The sequence below is a fragment of the Oryzias melastigma genome, linkage group LG17 (genome assembly GCF_002922805.2).
Source record: "Oryzias melastigma strain HK-1 linkage group LG17, ASM292280v2, whole genome shotgun sequence".
In the NCBI taxonomy this organism is placed as follows: Eukaryota; Metazoa; Chordata; class Actinopteri; order Beloniformes; family Adrianichthyidae; genus Oryzias; species Oryzias melastigma.
Genome location: NC_050528.1, coordinates 2,135,574 through 2,151,830, shown reverse-complemented (window position 1 = coordinate 2,151,830; position 16,257 = coordinate 2,135,574). Strand labels below are relative to the sequence as shown.

At 48.6% G+C, this 16,257-nt stretch overlaps 1 protein-coding gene across 1 annotated transcript; it reads left to right on the top strand.

Moving 5' to 3' along the window:
* Window positions 1-654: 654 nt before the first annotated feature.
* On the top strand, window positions 655-15,388 carry LOC112139446 (rho GTPase-activating protein 29; the record flags this gene model as incomplete). The annotated part of the gene is given in 20 exon segments (XM_024262255.2): window positions 655-798; window positions 2,328-2,424; window positions 2,523-2,595; window positions 2,670-2,724; window positions 2,802-2,951; window positions 3,042-3,106; window positions 3,200-3,310; window positions 3,389-3,469; window positions 4,234-4,401; window positions 4,472-4,609; window positions 8,106-8,287; window positions 8,971-9,125; window positions 9,193-9,327; window positions 9,612-9,710; window positions 10,360-10,523; window positions 10,599-10,787; window positions 10,848-10,985; window positions 11,057-11,286; window positions 11,522-11,816; window positions 14,115-15,388. Coding segments are annotated over 20 exon segments (3,614 nt in total), but the record flags the coding sequence as incomplete, so codon positions are not given.
* Between the last annotated feature and the right edge of the window lie 869 nt (window positions 15,389-16,257).

The following is a 16,257-nucleotide window of genomic DNA, read 5'->3' as shown; positions in this document are numbered from 1 at the left end:
CTCCTGCGTTGATGCAGATGGAGGCAGACGCTCCTGTGTTGATACAGATGGACGCAGACGCTCCTGCGTAGATGCAGATGGAGGCAGACGCTCCTGCGTTGATACAGATGGACGAAGACGCTCCTGCGTTGATGCAGATGGAGGCAGACGCTCCTCCATGAAACAGGCTTCTTGTTGATGTCTTTTCCATTTCTCAGCTTGTCATCACCTGCAGAAAACAGGTCACCTCACTCTGTTTCCCTGTGGCCACATAGGTCTTCAAAAGTCAGCCTCTTCTTTGAACTTCCCAGTTAAAAACAAAGATCAAAGGCAGAGCAGAGCTAGAGATCTGGCCAATTATAGGTCGAGATCAGGGGTATTCAAGTCCAGGCCTCGAGGGCCGGAGTCCTACATGTTTTCCAACCAACCTTCCATTGAAGCTCCTTATTGGCTAAACATACCTGATCCTGGAAATTAGCAGCAGATAAGGCAGGATTTCTGGAAAACCTACAGGAAGCTGGCCCTCGAGGCCTGGATTTGAATACCCCTGGTCTAGATGTTCAGTTTCTGGAGGATCATCGTCTCTCCTTGTGTCCGGGGATTGGTTGAGGGGGGGGCGCATTTCTAGCTTACAGCTGTTTCTATGACATGACCTGACAGAGTCTCTTGTTACAGAGAACATGGAGGATCTACAGGAGCTGGTCCAGGAGCGTTTGGCTGAACTCTTCCGAGCTCTCAAGGCCGTCATTGGCAAACATCGGACCCTAAACTCTGTGGACATTCTCGGAGCAGCCGGCACCGTCATGGCTAAAGTCAAAGGTGAGGTAGATCCCACACAGACCTGCAGCTCCTCTGCAAGGACCCCCCATGTCTGCTCTCTGGGTTCCTGACCCCCCCTGAAGGAACATCTCCACGATGCTGAATAGTTTCTGAGCAGCAGAAACGCTTCAGATGAGGTCTGAACTGCAGACTCGTCTGCCAGAAACAGATGTTGATTTTTGACATACAGAAGAGCTGCAGGCCTGCCGTCTGGCATGTCCACCTCAGCGGTCAGACGCAGCATCTCCTCCTCATGAGCAGGAGCTTCAGCTCAACACTGCTCCTCTTTAAAGCTGAGGAGGTGGAGTCCAGCTGGGGGTAGGGGGGGGGTCTCCATGTGTCCTGGCCAGTATACAGAGGAAGTCACAGCTGCTGCATACCTGGTGCAGTATTTGGTCTGTCCACCAGGAGGCAACCTACATCACTAGATCCTCTCTGAGCAACAGAAAGCAAACGGTTGGTGTAAGAAGGTGGGGGGCTGTGTGGGCGGAGCTACTGACGAATCTGGAAATCTGCCAGACTTACAGGGAAAATACTCCCCACCCCCCCCACCCCCATGACTGTATAACATTTTCAGAGTTGCATCACTGCACTTTTCTGCATGTTGGGGATGTGAGCGTCCTCAGGTGAACATCTTCAGGTGAACGTAGCCCCCTCCTCAGTGGTCTGAAACATTAAACCAAGCCCCCCGACTGCAGGTGCTTCGGATCTGACCCGTCATCCTCACGGAGGAGAAACTGGAGGACCCGTCCTTCGACTTTCAGCGTGGGGGAGGGGCCCCGGCGTCATTGTTGGAGAGCTACAGGATGTCCTGAGGAACTGAGATCCGGCCTGCAGCCCACCTCCTCTCCTGGAGCTGGAGGTCGCTCCTGCAGCTGCTGGATCTGAGCAGAACCAGAGTGGAACCTTCAGGGGGGGCCTTCGCTGCAGGTCGTCTTTATCAGAGACAGAAGGACGTGCCGGCGCCTTGGCGGTCTGTACGCTCTCGTACTGGTGCGGTGCGAGTGTTTCCTGTTGTGTGTGTAGACAGGAAGTGCTCGAGTAGACTCAGGGCTCGATCTGCAGCTTCTGGCTGAACGAACCGTTTTCCTGTCAGCGACTTTGGATCAGAAAGCAGCGAATTTTTGGATCTGTAGAAAAACATCGAGTCCAGAGGGTCACATGACCTTTCTTTGATGTTTTTGAACACACCGCTCTGATGAAGATGAGTCAGGAGGACGTGTGGAGCGGGAAGGAGGAGCCGCTGTCTTCTGGCTCGTTTGGACCTCTTCTGCTCAGGTTCTGGTACTGTGAACAGACTCAACCAGCTGCAGTGTGTGTGTTTGTGTGTGTAGTTGTGTATATGTATTTGTGTGTGAGCTTCAACGATGTCATCCTCCAGAACTGTAGACCTTTAAAGAAACTTCACGCCTTTGCACATAACTTTCAATGGTCTGAAGAAACTGGACCAGATCTGAACCCGTTCGGACCAGAACCAGGTCTCTCTGCTTGTCTGAATCTGGTTCTGAATGAAGTTTTCTCCCCTCCAGGCGTGAACTTCGTGGGGGGGACGTGTGAAGAGCACAGCGGCGTGTTCAGAGAGATCCACGCCTCCATCGACACGCTGGCCTTCACCTTTGGAAATGTGTGAGTCCAGAACTTTGGTTCTGAGGACAGAAGCTGGACCCAGAACCACGTCTCACCCCCTGGCTAGAGTTGTGATGCGTTCATGCTGTGTCCTGCAGAGTTTCTGACTTCCTGATGGGAGATGTGGACAGACGCTCAGGGCTGGGGGGCCCCCAGAGCAGGAGAAGCAGAGTAAGGGGTCCGGTTCCACCCACTCCCAGCAGAACTGGACCTTTCCCGTCTGATCATGCTCTGATGTCTTTCAGTCTTTTGACGACCTCTCTGCTGACCCTGAGGAACGCCACAAACGGGATGGGGGGGGTGAGTGTTTGAAAGTTTGGTCCGAGTTCCTTCAGGCGTTTGTTTCCATAGCTGACGTTCGTGTCCCCCCCCCCCAGGCCCGGACCTGCAGCTCTCGAGAGAGGAAGAGGTGGACCTGACGTTGCTGAGGAACGAGGTCGGGGTGGAGTCGGCTCTTCTCTACGCCAAGGCCTGGTCCAAGCACATCAAGGACCTCCTGGTGTGGATGGAGAAGCGGGCGTCCATGGGTGAGGAGTATTCCTGGAACAGCAGAAATGGGGCGGGTCTTCTTTCCTCATAGTTGCTGCACTCGTTCATCGACTCCTTCTGTCTTCCAGATATCGAGTACGCTAAAAACTACAACAAAATTGCTGAGTCAGCAAAGGTCCTGGTCAGCCAGCAGGTAATGTAGAGCTCTGCGTGACTCACCTGATCTTCTTCCCTCGTACGTGAGAGGAAGTCTGGGGTCTAACTCAGATCTCTGTGCCGGTTTCAGGACTTCATGCCGTTCAGTGACATTTACGTATCCACTTTTAAGAAGGACATTGAACACAACGCGCTGCTCTTACAAACCGCGGTTGCTCTCCAAGCAAATAAGTTCATCCAGGTAGCTCTCAGGTGTGACCATGTTTCTACTGTTTGAAAACTTCTGGACTGAATGAGACCCTCCCGCTCTCTCCTCCAGCCTCTCCTGGCCCGGAGGAACGAACTGGACAAGCTGAGGAAGGAGGTGAAGGAGCAGTGGCAGCGGGAGCAGAGAAAGATGGTAGGTGTCTTTTCATCTGGAGATCCTGACCCCGGGCTTACACCGCTAGTGTAAGGCTTCGTTGCGTTGCGGGAGTGGACTATCTACAGCCGATGGCTTACACCGCCTGCTGCTCCAGCCACAGCCTGTGAAAGCTCAGCCCAGACAGAGTAGTGCTGGATCTCTATGATCAGCTTCTCGTTGTCCATGGTTATGACTGACAACGCTGTGCTGCAACACACTTTGAGTAACACGAAAACTAGGTAATGTTTACGACATGCTGAAACCGGCGAGTTCAGCGGAAAGTTCGTTTTATTTTGAAAATATACCGGATTCGCACGTGGTTTCCGGTTTAAGTCGTGAATAGCTCCAACTTCACAGAAAGTGATGACGATCAGCTGCAGCGTCCGTCAAAATTTGAACCCAACGAAACGGATTCGCAGCGACGGAGAGGTCAGTCCGCAGACGCAGGACGTGAACGCCTGCAGTGGGAGTTTCTCTCGCATTTTTAAAGTTACGGAAAGACTTCGGCGCACACATCGGAGCCGTGACGCTGGCGGTGTAAGCACGTTGTTTGTCTATGCAGAAATACTCAGAACAATAATCTTCCTTGTCCGTTCTAGAACTTTATTTCTAGTTTCATTTTTGTTTTTTTTGTTGAAACATCTCTGATGCGACCCCCCTCCCCCCAATGATGATGGCAGCTACTGGTGGGGGTTTGTGTCCTGACGCTTTATTTGGGGGCAGCTTTGCTGACAGTTCTGGGGGGTTCTGGTTCTTTGCAGCACGAGGCCGATGCAGCTCTGAGAAAAGCCCAGAGTCTGGCGGAGCAGAGACGGGAGGAGTACAGGAAGCTGCTCTCCTCCAGCAGCCGCTCCTCAGAGGAGCAGGGTCACCACGGAAACAAGCAGCTGGAGAGGAGGAGACGCCTGGAGGAGGAGGCGCTGCAGAAGGTGAGGAGCAGAGCTGCAGGAACCCGGTTGGACCAGAACGTTCTTAGCCTGTTCTCTGTGCCGTGGGCAGGCCGAAGAGGCGCAGGACCAGTTCCACAGCTGCAGGGCGGACGCCGGCGTCAGGAGGATGGACCTGGCCAACGCTAAGAGGACGGCGCTCACACAGCTCCGGGAGATGATCTTCCAGTGTGACCTGACCCTCAAAGCTGTAAGAGCCATCGAACCATCAACACTGTCTAGAACCAGGACATACACATCAAATCAAATCAAACTTTATTTATAAAAGAGCGCTTCTCATGCTTGCGCAGCTCGAAGCGCTGTACAGTTGAAAACAGAAATAAGCAAATAAATAAAATAAAAAGAGAGAAACCCATTCCACCCTCCACCCACCCCCTGCCTCCATAAACACATGCAGACATGATCCCACAAACAATTAATACGTACAGAAAAAATAAAATAAATAAATGAAAAACCTTGGGTTTGGCTCTGCTGTGAAAAAACTGTATTTTGAGGATCTATTCATACCAGGAGCAGCTCAGCCACAGGGACATCACCACAGTGGGGTCCAAGCTGCAAAGTCAGACCCCAACCGCCCCCAGACTGAACCGGTAACCCCAGGTACAAGGATCCCCAAAGGGAAACACTGGGGAATAAAACCTTAAAAGAAAGATGATAAAATGTCATACAAAAATGTATGTAAAAACATAAAGGAAAAATATAATTAAATGCACAAAATGAAATGAGATACTGATAAAAAAAATATATATATATATATATAATAAAATTTGATAAACAATACATAAATAAATATTATTTAAGACTATCTAAAAGCCGTGTTAAAGAGTCTTGAGCCTCTTCTTAAAAACCTCTACGGAAGGGGTCTCAGACTCAATTCAGACGGGGGCCGCTGGAGGCAGAGTCTGGGTGAGGCCGGGCCGCATCAGGATTTTCACAAGAAAAGCATCGATAGAACATTACAGTGTTCTCAAATATCTTTGTTTTTAACACAAAATAATGAAAAAAAATAATGAACGACGTGTATAGATCTTTGTGTGTTGATTTATATATGAAAAAGGGTCGTTAATGTCCGTTTCTGAAATAGTTTATATTGAAGATTAAACTTAAGATATATTGCTAGGGAGTAGGATTAAAATAAGTTTTTTAAACTTCTTCCTACTCCATTCCGAACTACATAATTGAGGTGTAATGTATTTATTTATAATTTATATAGAATTTTCTGTTGTTTTCTTGTTTTTTTTACCATGTGCTATGTATGTGTTGTTCAAAATAAAAAGGACTAACTAACTAATAAAATAAATAAATACATTAAAAGATGGATAAAAAAACAAATAAATTAGTAATTAATAAAATAATAATAAAGACCAAACAACAGATACAGACAACTGAATAAACCACACATTGACTGACTAGAGAGAACTAATTTTATTCAGTTTCAAATGTCTGTATTAACAGATCCTCCTTCAGAGAGAGAGAAGCCCCGGTAACGAGAAAATCTTTGAAGGATTTCATTTTTTGTAGATTTTTGTAGAACTCTCCTCACAATAAATAAATCTGATCTATGTGTCTTCCATTCATCGGAGGTGTGGGGTGCTCGCGCGTCCCGGCTGCATCAGCGCCCATTCTGGGGGGGGGGCTTTCCATGGGGGTTCTATGTAAACGCGCGTAGCAGAATATCAGACTTCTACTCGCGTTTACATGGACTGGAATGCGCGCGACACAGCCGGTGTGTGAACCTTAAAAGTCACAGACACGCCCACGCAGGCACAGCCTCAAGCTCAGGATCACATGATTGACAGGTGGGAGCAGCGGATCGCCGCGCGGTGAAAGAGGGCGGGCTACAGGTTTGAGGCTCGGGGCTTGGGGCGGTATGATTTAATAGGAACAGTCAGCACGTCAAAAAACGTATTCCTCGACATCGTATGTGTATTCATTCTAAGAGAGACATCCACAGACGGAGCTGGTAGCTCCTCCTACACGCAGCGCGGGGACACATGTTTGACAAGCTGCCAGCAGCAAATTCTCCGTGCGGGGCACGCAAATTTGTCACGCGAATCGCGTTTGATGTTTCATGGCTCCTCCTCCGCCCAGCTGATTGGAGGAATGAATAAGTAAGCAAGGCACTGGACAGTCCGCCGATGTCCCGCCTCCAGAGCCATATACCTCACTGTGATTGGTTCAGTCAGCTCTGAACACAACAACTGTCATTCATATCAGCCTTGCGGGCCAACAGTAATCTTTCATATGAAGACGGGGGCCGCAGATGGCCCGCGGGCCGCAAGTTTGAGACCCCTGCTCTACGGTCTCTGCAGCCCTGAGACTCTCCGGCAGGCCGTTCCAGAGGCGAGGACCGTAATGGTAGAACGAAGCTTCACCATGTGTTTTGGTCCTCACCTTAGGAACAACCAACAGGCCGGTGCCGGAGGACCTCAGGGTCCGCGAGGGTTCATACTTTAAAAGAAGATCACTTAAATAAGAAGGCCCAAGACCATAAAAACATTTATAAACCATTAAAAGAATCTTAAAATCAATCCTGAAACGCACAGGGAGCCAATGCAGCGATTTTAAAACTGGTGTAATGTGTTCCCGCCCCCTGGTCCTCGTCAGAACTCGTGCCGCCGAGTTCTGTAATAATTGTAAGTTTGAAAGAGATTTTTGAGGTAAACCAGAGAGCAGGGCATTACAGTAATCTAAACGACTAAAAATAAAAGCATCAGCACCTCTGTGCTGGAGAGAGAGGAATGGGCGGACTCTGGCGATATTTTTAAGATGATAAAAAACAGTCTTAACGACGTTTTTAATATGAGGAATAAAATTCAGCTCAGAGTCTAAAAGAACGCCCAGGTTTCTCACACAGTGAGAAGGTTTAAAATTCTGAAGACGAGTTAAATATTTTCTCTCTCTTGTCTTCAGGACCGATGATTAAAACTTCCGTTTTGTCCTGGTTGAGCTGAAGGAAGTTCTCTGCCATCCATGATTTGATGTCTAAAATACAGTTTAAAAGAGTATTTACAGGTTCAAGGTCATCAGGAGACACGGCGATGTAAAGCTGAGTATCATCAGCGTAGGTGTGAAAGTCAACGCCGTGTCTCCTGATGACATCCCCAAGAGGCATGTACACACGCATGCACACACCAACACACACAGCCCAAACACACACACACACACACACACACACACACACACACATAAACACACACACCCACCAACACACCCCCACATACACACATCGTCAAACTCAAACTCAAACTCCAGTTACAGTCCCCTGATGTGTACCTGCTGGTACCTGTCGGGTCTGTCCTGACCCGTTTCTGGGTCTCTCTCTCCTGTGAGACGTCATCAGGGTTTTAGTAGAAGAATCTTTTGAAGGATTGAAGCTCCAGAACACGACTGAGACAAACCTGAAAATTCTGCGGAATAAACCCTGTAGCTGACACACGGGGCAATGATGTCACGGGAAGTGAAAGAAAAGTCAAAGTTTCAACTGAAACGTCTCTGAGACCAGAAGGGCTTCTGTCTTTTTAGCGTTCCTCTGTTCAAAGACATGAGGAACAATTTGGAGCCACATTGTTGGTGTTCTGGAGCTTCAGCACTGACAGACTGATGTTTCAAAGAGACCTGGATGTGCATGTGCATGCACAGGAGCCGTGGTTCCTCTGCTCTCATGTGCTGCTGGTTCTTCTCAGGTGACGGTGAACTGGCTTCAGATGCAGCAGACTCACACCGTGGTGGGCCCCCCCCACTACCAGGCCCTGAATGAGAACGCCAAACTGTACGAACCTGGAGAATGTTATGCAGAGTTTGTGAGGAACCTCCCCAGGAACCTTCCTAAAGAACATCTTCACTCCGTCTCCTTTGAGGCTTCAAGGTAACTTTGCTGTCAACAGGAAGCCGGTGGCTTCTGCTCTGCAAAAACTGAAACTACGGGGGGGGCAGTGAGTAAAACTGGAAACACAGCAGGCTTAAAGCTGCAGTCGCCTGTGGCCAGTCGCTGCAGCGAGTAAGCGGGGGTGGGGGGGTCTGGGCGACTTTCAGCTTGAAGGATCCGCTGTGGTCAGCAGGGGTTCAGACGGATGAGGTCAGCCAATGATCGAAGAATCAGCGGTTCCATCCCCGCTCCCCTACAGTCAACCGCTGCATGGTGGGGTAGTGGTTAGAGCTCTTGCCTCACAGCAAGAAGGCCCTGGTTCAAATCCCAGCTGGGGGACCTGAACCAGAACCACCAACGTTGGACCTTTCTGTGTGGAGCTCTCTGCATGCATGTGTGGGTTTTCTTCCTCCCACGTCTAAAGACATGCTTGATAGGTTAGCTGGGGACTCTAAATTGTTCCTAGGAGTGTTTGAGAGTGGGATTTATTCAGAGAAACTGATCAATGATCAATCAGTCTCTCCAGTGCTCAGAAATAATCAATAAATATCAGAAACAAGCAGATTCAGTTCAAAGATTTTTGTTCTTCCAAACTGAACCAGCTCTGAGTGTCCGTCATCTTACTGCTGGGATATCAGAACAATAAACAATAGAACACCCGGATCCTGGATCTGTCTCTGCAGGTTTGGGTTCAACCGCAGGTTCCTGAGTAGCAGTCATTCCTCTCAAGGAAACCTGTCCCAAACATCCAGCACCTTATGTGATGAAGGAGACGCTCATCATCTCCAGCATGGAAAGATTGGAGAGGAAAGGTCCAGCAGCAGCACAGACTTACCAGGTTGGTCCTCTGAGTCAGGGGGTGGGGGGTAATGCTGCGGGACTGTGATGCTTCAATGTCCCTACAGCCTCACGGAACCAGGCCCAAAGAAAAGCCTGGGCCACCAGTAGCCAGGTCAGCCAGGGGGGCATGTGCAGCGACTCTGAGAGCGCCGGAGGCAGCAGTGAATCCAGATCCATCGATTCTCCCACTGCCAGCCCAGGTTTGGAGCTGATTCCCTAAAGCTGACGTAGAACTGGATTAAATAGCTGGAACATAAACTTATGCCAAAGATAACAAACATCTTGATGGGTAGGAACTAACTTCCACTAACAACATGAGGACTGCAGGTTGATTACTTTAGTAGCTTCCTGTATTTATACTGGAGATCTCCATCATTCCATCTGGTATCCCAACTGATGACTTGAGCTGAAAGCTTCTTCCACGTTTCCCTGCTGTGTTTCTGGGTTTTCCATTGAAACATCTTCTGTTCATGTCGTCATGAAGGTGACTTCAAGCGCCGGCTTCCCAGAACGCCGTCCACTGGGACCATGTCTTCAGCTGATGACCTGGATGACAGAGAGCCGCCGTCCCCGTCAGACAATGGTGAGAGTCGACTGCTTTCCTGGCTCTTTTTGAGTGTGGATCAACCGTGGTCATGAGGATGATCGGCCATGGTCATGAGGATGATCGGCCGTGGTCATGAGGATGATCAACCGTGGTCATGAGGATGATCTTCTGTGGTCATGAGGATAAACAACCGTGGTCATGAGGATGATCGGCCGTGGTCATGAGGATGATCTTCTGTGGTCATGAGGATGATCGGCCGTGGTCATGAGGATGATCGACCGTGGTCATGAGGATGATCGGCCGTGGTCATGAGGATGATCAACTGTGGTCATTGGGATGATCAGCCGTGGTCATGAGGATGATCAACTGTGGTCATCGGGATTATCAGCCGTGGTCATGAGGATGATCTTCTGTGGTCATGAGGATGATCAACCGTGGTCATGAGGATGATCGGCCGTGGTCATGATTATGTGTTCTTGATCTCAAACATTGTTATTCTCACTGGTGCTCACACTGATGTTTTTTTCATCTGAAATTTTGTTCATCTTTTGTACTTTGGTTTTATCTTAGGGCTTAGAGCAGGACTATTGCTTTATAAGTGGTAACTCGTTAGCATTCTCTGTGTGACTGTATCACACCAGGGGGGTCCACAAAGGTGCTAATTTCATGTCTCTTCTGACTTCAGGTCCAGCTGAGCTAGTGACCAGCATTCCCAGTTCTCCAGGTCCGTTTCGGAACGCTCAGATGTCCAAAGCAGCTCAGACCCACAAACTGCGTAAACTCCGGGCCCCCTCCAAGTGCCGAGAATGTGACAGTCTGGTGGTTTTTCATGGGGCTGAATGTGAAGAGGTAAAGCTGGCTTTCATGGATGACCTTCAGTAAGTGTCCCTCTGCTGATGGGCGGGATCTGCATTCTCTGGTCAGTGCTCCCTGGCGTGTCATAAGAAGTGCTTGGAAACACTCGCCATCCAGTGCGGCCATAAGAAGCTGCTGGGAAAGCTGCAGCTGTTCGGGGTGGACTTCGCTCTGGCGGCTAAAGACAGCGCCGACCGGATTCCCTTCATCATCAAGAAGTGCACGTCTGAGATTGAGAGTCGAGCTCTGAACGTCAAGGTAAGTCTACCTGAAAGTTCATCACTCCCCCTCCTCCGCTGACCTGTCCCGCTTTCACAGGGTATTTACCGTGTGAATGGCGCCAAATCCCGCGTGGAGAAACTCTGTCAGGCTTTTGAAAATGGGAAGGATTTGGTGGAACTGTCTGAACACTCGCCTCATGACATCAGCAACGTCCTGAAGCTCTACTTGAGACAGGTGAGCCCCCGCCTTGTCTGACTGTTTTAATGATGCTCTGCTCTGATCATCCAATTGCTTGACTCCATCAGTTACCTGAGCCGCTCATCCTCCACCGCTACTACAACGACTTCATCGGATTGGCCAAAGAGTCCCAGAGAGTGTCGAAGGAGGGGGGCAGAAACCAGAGTGCCCAGCGTGCAGACAAGGATGGGCCGAGCCCCCACTTGAAGAAAGTAATCTTCAGAGTCAGAGAGCTGTTGAGCCAGCTTCCTGCTTCCCACTTTGCAACGCTGCGTTTTCTGACGGCACACCTGAACAGGTGAGGCCTCCAGCAACAAGCCGAGCTTCCTTCTTCTGAGTTCTGCCATCGTCACCAAGATCAGACGAGACTATAGAGGCTCCTCCTGAATCAGAGGAGGCTGTAGAGGCTCCTCCTCAATCAGTGGGCAATGAAAACTTGATTTTAGCTTGCCAGTTGAGTGTTTGTCCTCAGAGAAGGACGAGTCAGAAAACCTTCTCCGTTCTTCTAATGATTGTTTTCACAAACTCCTCAGGGTGGCAGAGCATGCAGAGGAGAACAAGATGACCGCGAGTAACCTGGGTATCATCTTTGGGCCCACGCTGGTGAAACCTCAGCAGACAGATGCCGAGGTGTCCCTGTCCTCCTTGGTGGACTATCCCTACCAGGTCCTGATGGTGGAGCTGCTGGTGCGTCATTTCCATCTCATCTTTGATGCTTCACCTCTACCTGGATCTGAGACGGCTGCTCAGGCCTCCCCCAGGCTGACCCCCCAGGAGAAAGCCCAGCAGCTCAGCAAACACTCCACCTCGCTGACAGACATGAAGGAGGTGAGGACGGACCCAGTCTACCTCTACCTGCTAGTCTACCTCCACCAGACAGTCTTTGACATCTATGACTGGGGCTGCAGTCCACTTCAGACAGTTTTTGTGTTTGCTTTAACTGGGTTGGCGTTGGGGGGGTCGTTTAATGTTCAGATTGTGACTAACGAGGTGAGAGAGTCTTTATTATCAAACATGAAAACTTTGAACCCTCCTTTAATGAAGAGTCATTCTTCATCAGCAGACATCATCTCATGTCACTGAACATCTAAAGGAACTGTGTTCCTCATTGGTAACAACATGGTACCCTTGTGGTATACTCAAGGTAACGTCATGGTAACTTTGTAGTAACCTCATGGTAACATCATGGTACCCTCGTAGTAACCCCACAATACCCATGTGGTAAACTCAAGGTAACCTCATTGTAACCTTGTGGTAACCTCATGGTAACATCATGGTACCCCCACAATGGTAACCCCACAATACCCATGTGGTAAACTCAAGGTAACCTCATTGTAACCTCGTAGTAAATTCATGGTTACCTTGCGGTAACCTCATGTTAACCTTGTGGTAACCTATGGTAACCCATGGTAATCTAATTTTAACCTCATGGTAACTTCATGGTAACCCTTGGTAACCTTGTGGTAACCTTGTTGTAAGACCATTGTAACCTCTTGGTAACCTCATGGTAAATTCATGGTAACCTTGTAACAGAGGTGGGACCAAGTCATTATTTTTCCAAGTCCGAGTCAAGTCCCAAGTCTTTGTCCTCAAGTCCGAGTCAAGTCCCAAGTCAAAAGCACTAAGGTCCCAAGTCAAGTCACAAGTCAAGACCAACAAGTCTCAAGTCGAGTCACAAGTCCTACTACTAATGTTTCAAGTCATTTCAATTCATTTATAAAACAATGTAATATTAATTACACAGAACATGTTTGCTTTTATGAACTGTATTTTGCAAGAATTTTAGCTAAATTCCCACTGAGTTGATGTTTCCCCACTTCAAAAATCCAAAATAATTTCTCTATAACAAAAACGCAGTTAAGCACATGAAATGTAGTAAGATGAAGATGGCAGGAAACCAGGGTAGTCGGATATTTAAGGGGTCTTACCGTGATTTTCTTAAGCCTTTCAGAGTGAACTATATCCATATATATGATCACATATTACTTTTGGAACACTAAAAAACACGTTTATAAAATATATTACCTGTAGTTATTTTCTGTAGTTTTTGTCCTAAAACAACTTGATTCCTGAGGCTCCACCTGCTGCTGCGTGTGGCCGCCGGCCATTTCATGATTTCATTCTAGAGCCAGCAGCGTGTCTTTGTTTTCTCCTTCAAAAATAAATATCCATTTTTTTCAAGGATTGATGCACATACCAAATATCGGCCCTTAGTAGGCCCAGCCATCGCTACACTGCTTCACAACACAAATACACTAGTCTGCACGACTGTGCCCAGTGGGGGTCTTAAAGGAGCCCCGCATCTAAAGTAACAAACTGTTTGGGCTGGAATTTATTCAAGACAGGACACAACTAGAAGATATACGATACTCTGCATCTGAAATGAACGTTTTTTGCTGATCACCATTAGCTCAGTGTTGAAATCGCGTGTTGGTGTTAGACTGGGGGCGGAGCTATCAGAGCAGACTCTTCCTAAAAGGGGCGGTCTCACTCTGTGACATCAGATCATGATGACCTGCTCGTTTTTGTGGGTATGGGAGGGGCTGATGCTAACAGGGCAGTTTGTAGAGGATAACTCAGAAATGCATGAATGAATCAAAATACCGCTCTGGAGTTTTTTATGTGAGGAATGAACATTAAAATACACATAAAAGCTCAAAAAGTTGTTTTTTCATGGTATGGTCCCTTTAAATCCCCTCACTACAGACCAGACTTCAGCTTGTGGGTGATGAGGTACTGACTCTTTCAGTCTGATTCATAAACCAGTATATTTACCAACTAATGATTCTGTTTCATATCAGCATTTCTTTTATAAACAGAGTAGATACAGGAAGAGGAACTGAGGAAGAATGTAAAATGCAGAGTGTTTTAGTTTCACTCTAAAAACAAAAATATAGGTTTACATTTACCCACCTCTGGCTTGTAGTAACCTCATGGTAACACATGGTAACCTGTTTAATGGGGACGCCTCCCTCTGGTAGGTGTAAATAAAGGAGACGAGCATTGCCATAGTAACCTCTGTAGTGTCATTTGTAAAATTACCGGTATGAAGCCCACTCAGGCGTTTCTGTGATGTTGGGCCGCGTGAATAACATTGAATTGAATTCAACTGTTGTGTCTCAACAGAATGCCAAAGTCTTCAAGAGGTTCTCCTCTGTGATCCCATCCACACACATTCTGGACGAGGTTCAGGAAGTGGAACCTGGAAAAGACCAGACAGGCGCTTCGGACCGATCCAATGGAGAGCCGACTTCCCCTGGGGAGGATGGGCAAAGGTCAACTTTAATGTTTGACGTCCCCCCCTCGACCGTCGTCCCACCAAAGATCCAGCTGCGCTCGCAGCGCGGCCGACAGGCGTCCCGGCCAATCAGCATGCCCCTAGAGAGGACCCGCCGGAATACGGCAGGGGAGGGCTGTGAGCGGGACGCCCCCCCAGAGAGCATCCAGGAGGAGCCCGAGCCTGACCGGGCCCGGCCGTCGGGCTCCTCCAGGATGAGCAGCTACTACATCGCTCCTTTCATTGACACACAGACTATGCCCAGGAGGACTTGGGACAGGAAGTACAAGCACTATGACGTCACGCCGCGCACCGCCATGATCATCGCCAACCTCCCCCCACCATGCTCCGGACTCCAGCCCCTTAAGGGGGGTGTAACCGCTACCTCTGAGGTCTGTGGTTCTGGTTCTGAGAACCCTCCCAGCCCAGTTGTTCCGGCTTCTGTAGCAAAGAAAGACTCTCTTAGTCTGCCGCTGACTCTTAGGGCCCCCAGGACTCTTCAGCCTCCCCCAGGGACGTTCTACAAGCCCCCAGTTTCCAGTACCCTTACAAACGGGGATGCCCCTGTCACCCCCACCACGTCCCCCCCCTGTCCCAAACCCTCCTCACCACTGACCTCTGCAACTGTTCCTGTGAGCCCCGAGCAGATCCCTCTCCCCACCCAAGCCTCCACAGACAGTCCTCCCCCCCCTCTTTCAGCCCCCAGCAGCTCCAGTGACTGTAAACCCGTCCAGCAGAGACTCCGCCCCCGGCGCCTGCAAGAGCTTGAACAAAGAGAATCTCATTTTGTCTGAAAAAAGGTTTCTGTCAACGTCTGAGGAAAACACGTTAGAAGATGATGGAAGTCCAGGTCTTCCTGGTCCAGAAGGGGATCCTGCAGCTCGGGGGGAGGGGCCAGGTCTTCTGGACCTTCAATCATGAATCTGAAGTCTCCTGGTTCAACAAGGCGGTTGTTCTGCTGGATTATTCTGAAGGACAGAATCGTTTGGAAACTTCTCTGCTGTTCTACAGAGGAACATTTATGTCATTTAGGATCGACTCTCTTCATGTTGAGATTTCTCCTCAGTTAAAGTCTATGAAGTAAATTTATGAATAAACTATGAAGCATCTCTGACTGGAAAAAGGTTTTTCCTTGTAATTAAATCCTCTTATAAATGTTTCTGATGTGTCTATGCAGACGTTTGTCCATATTCAGGTTTCACTCAGAGATCCTGACTGACTGATCCAACGGATCCAGACACTGTAGGATCCAGACGGATCCAGACAGATTCAGACAATGACAGATCCAAACACTGACAGATCCGGACAGATTCAGACACTCACAGGTTCAGATGGATCTAAAGTCTGACTGATCTTAACACTGACGGATTCAGATAGATCCAGACAATTACAGATCCTGACAGATCCTGAGACCAACAGATCCAGATAGATCCAAACACTGACAGATCCAGACAATGACGGATCCAGACCAGCAGCAGCTACCGTGAAACAGGGCTGCAGACTCCAGCCTCAGAGAAGCCAGTGAAGCATGTTTCTCAACGTTGGAGGCAGCCACAGTGCCCAAGAGCACCCAGGCATGCACAAGGGGAACATGCTGACTCCACACAGAGATGTCCCGTCTGGGATTTGAACCAGGACCTCCTTGCTGTAAGGCAAGAGCGCGAACCATTAAAAAGACATTTTAACTTTCGCTGATTGTTCTGAGAGACAGAATCCTGAAAAGTCCTAAAGTTAGGTCAGTTTGTAATCAGATAAAATCCTATCAAGTTAAAACAGGAACCAAAGCTCTCCAGCTAAAGTCTGGAAGGATTTAAAAATCCCAATAATTGAAATATTCCGGTTTAAGAATGTAACTTGTGTGGAGTCTGAACATGATTTTTCCAGGTCAGACTTCAAGAATGTGCCTACTCTGTTGAGGTTTTCTAGTCTGATGGTAACCTGAGGACAGACTGAAAAGAGGAAGAGTGACCGTCTGTCTGTGGAGCGTCTGGT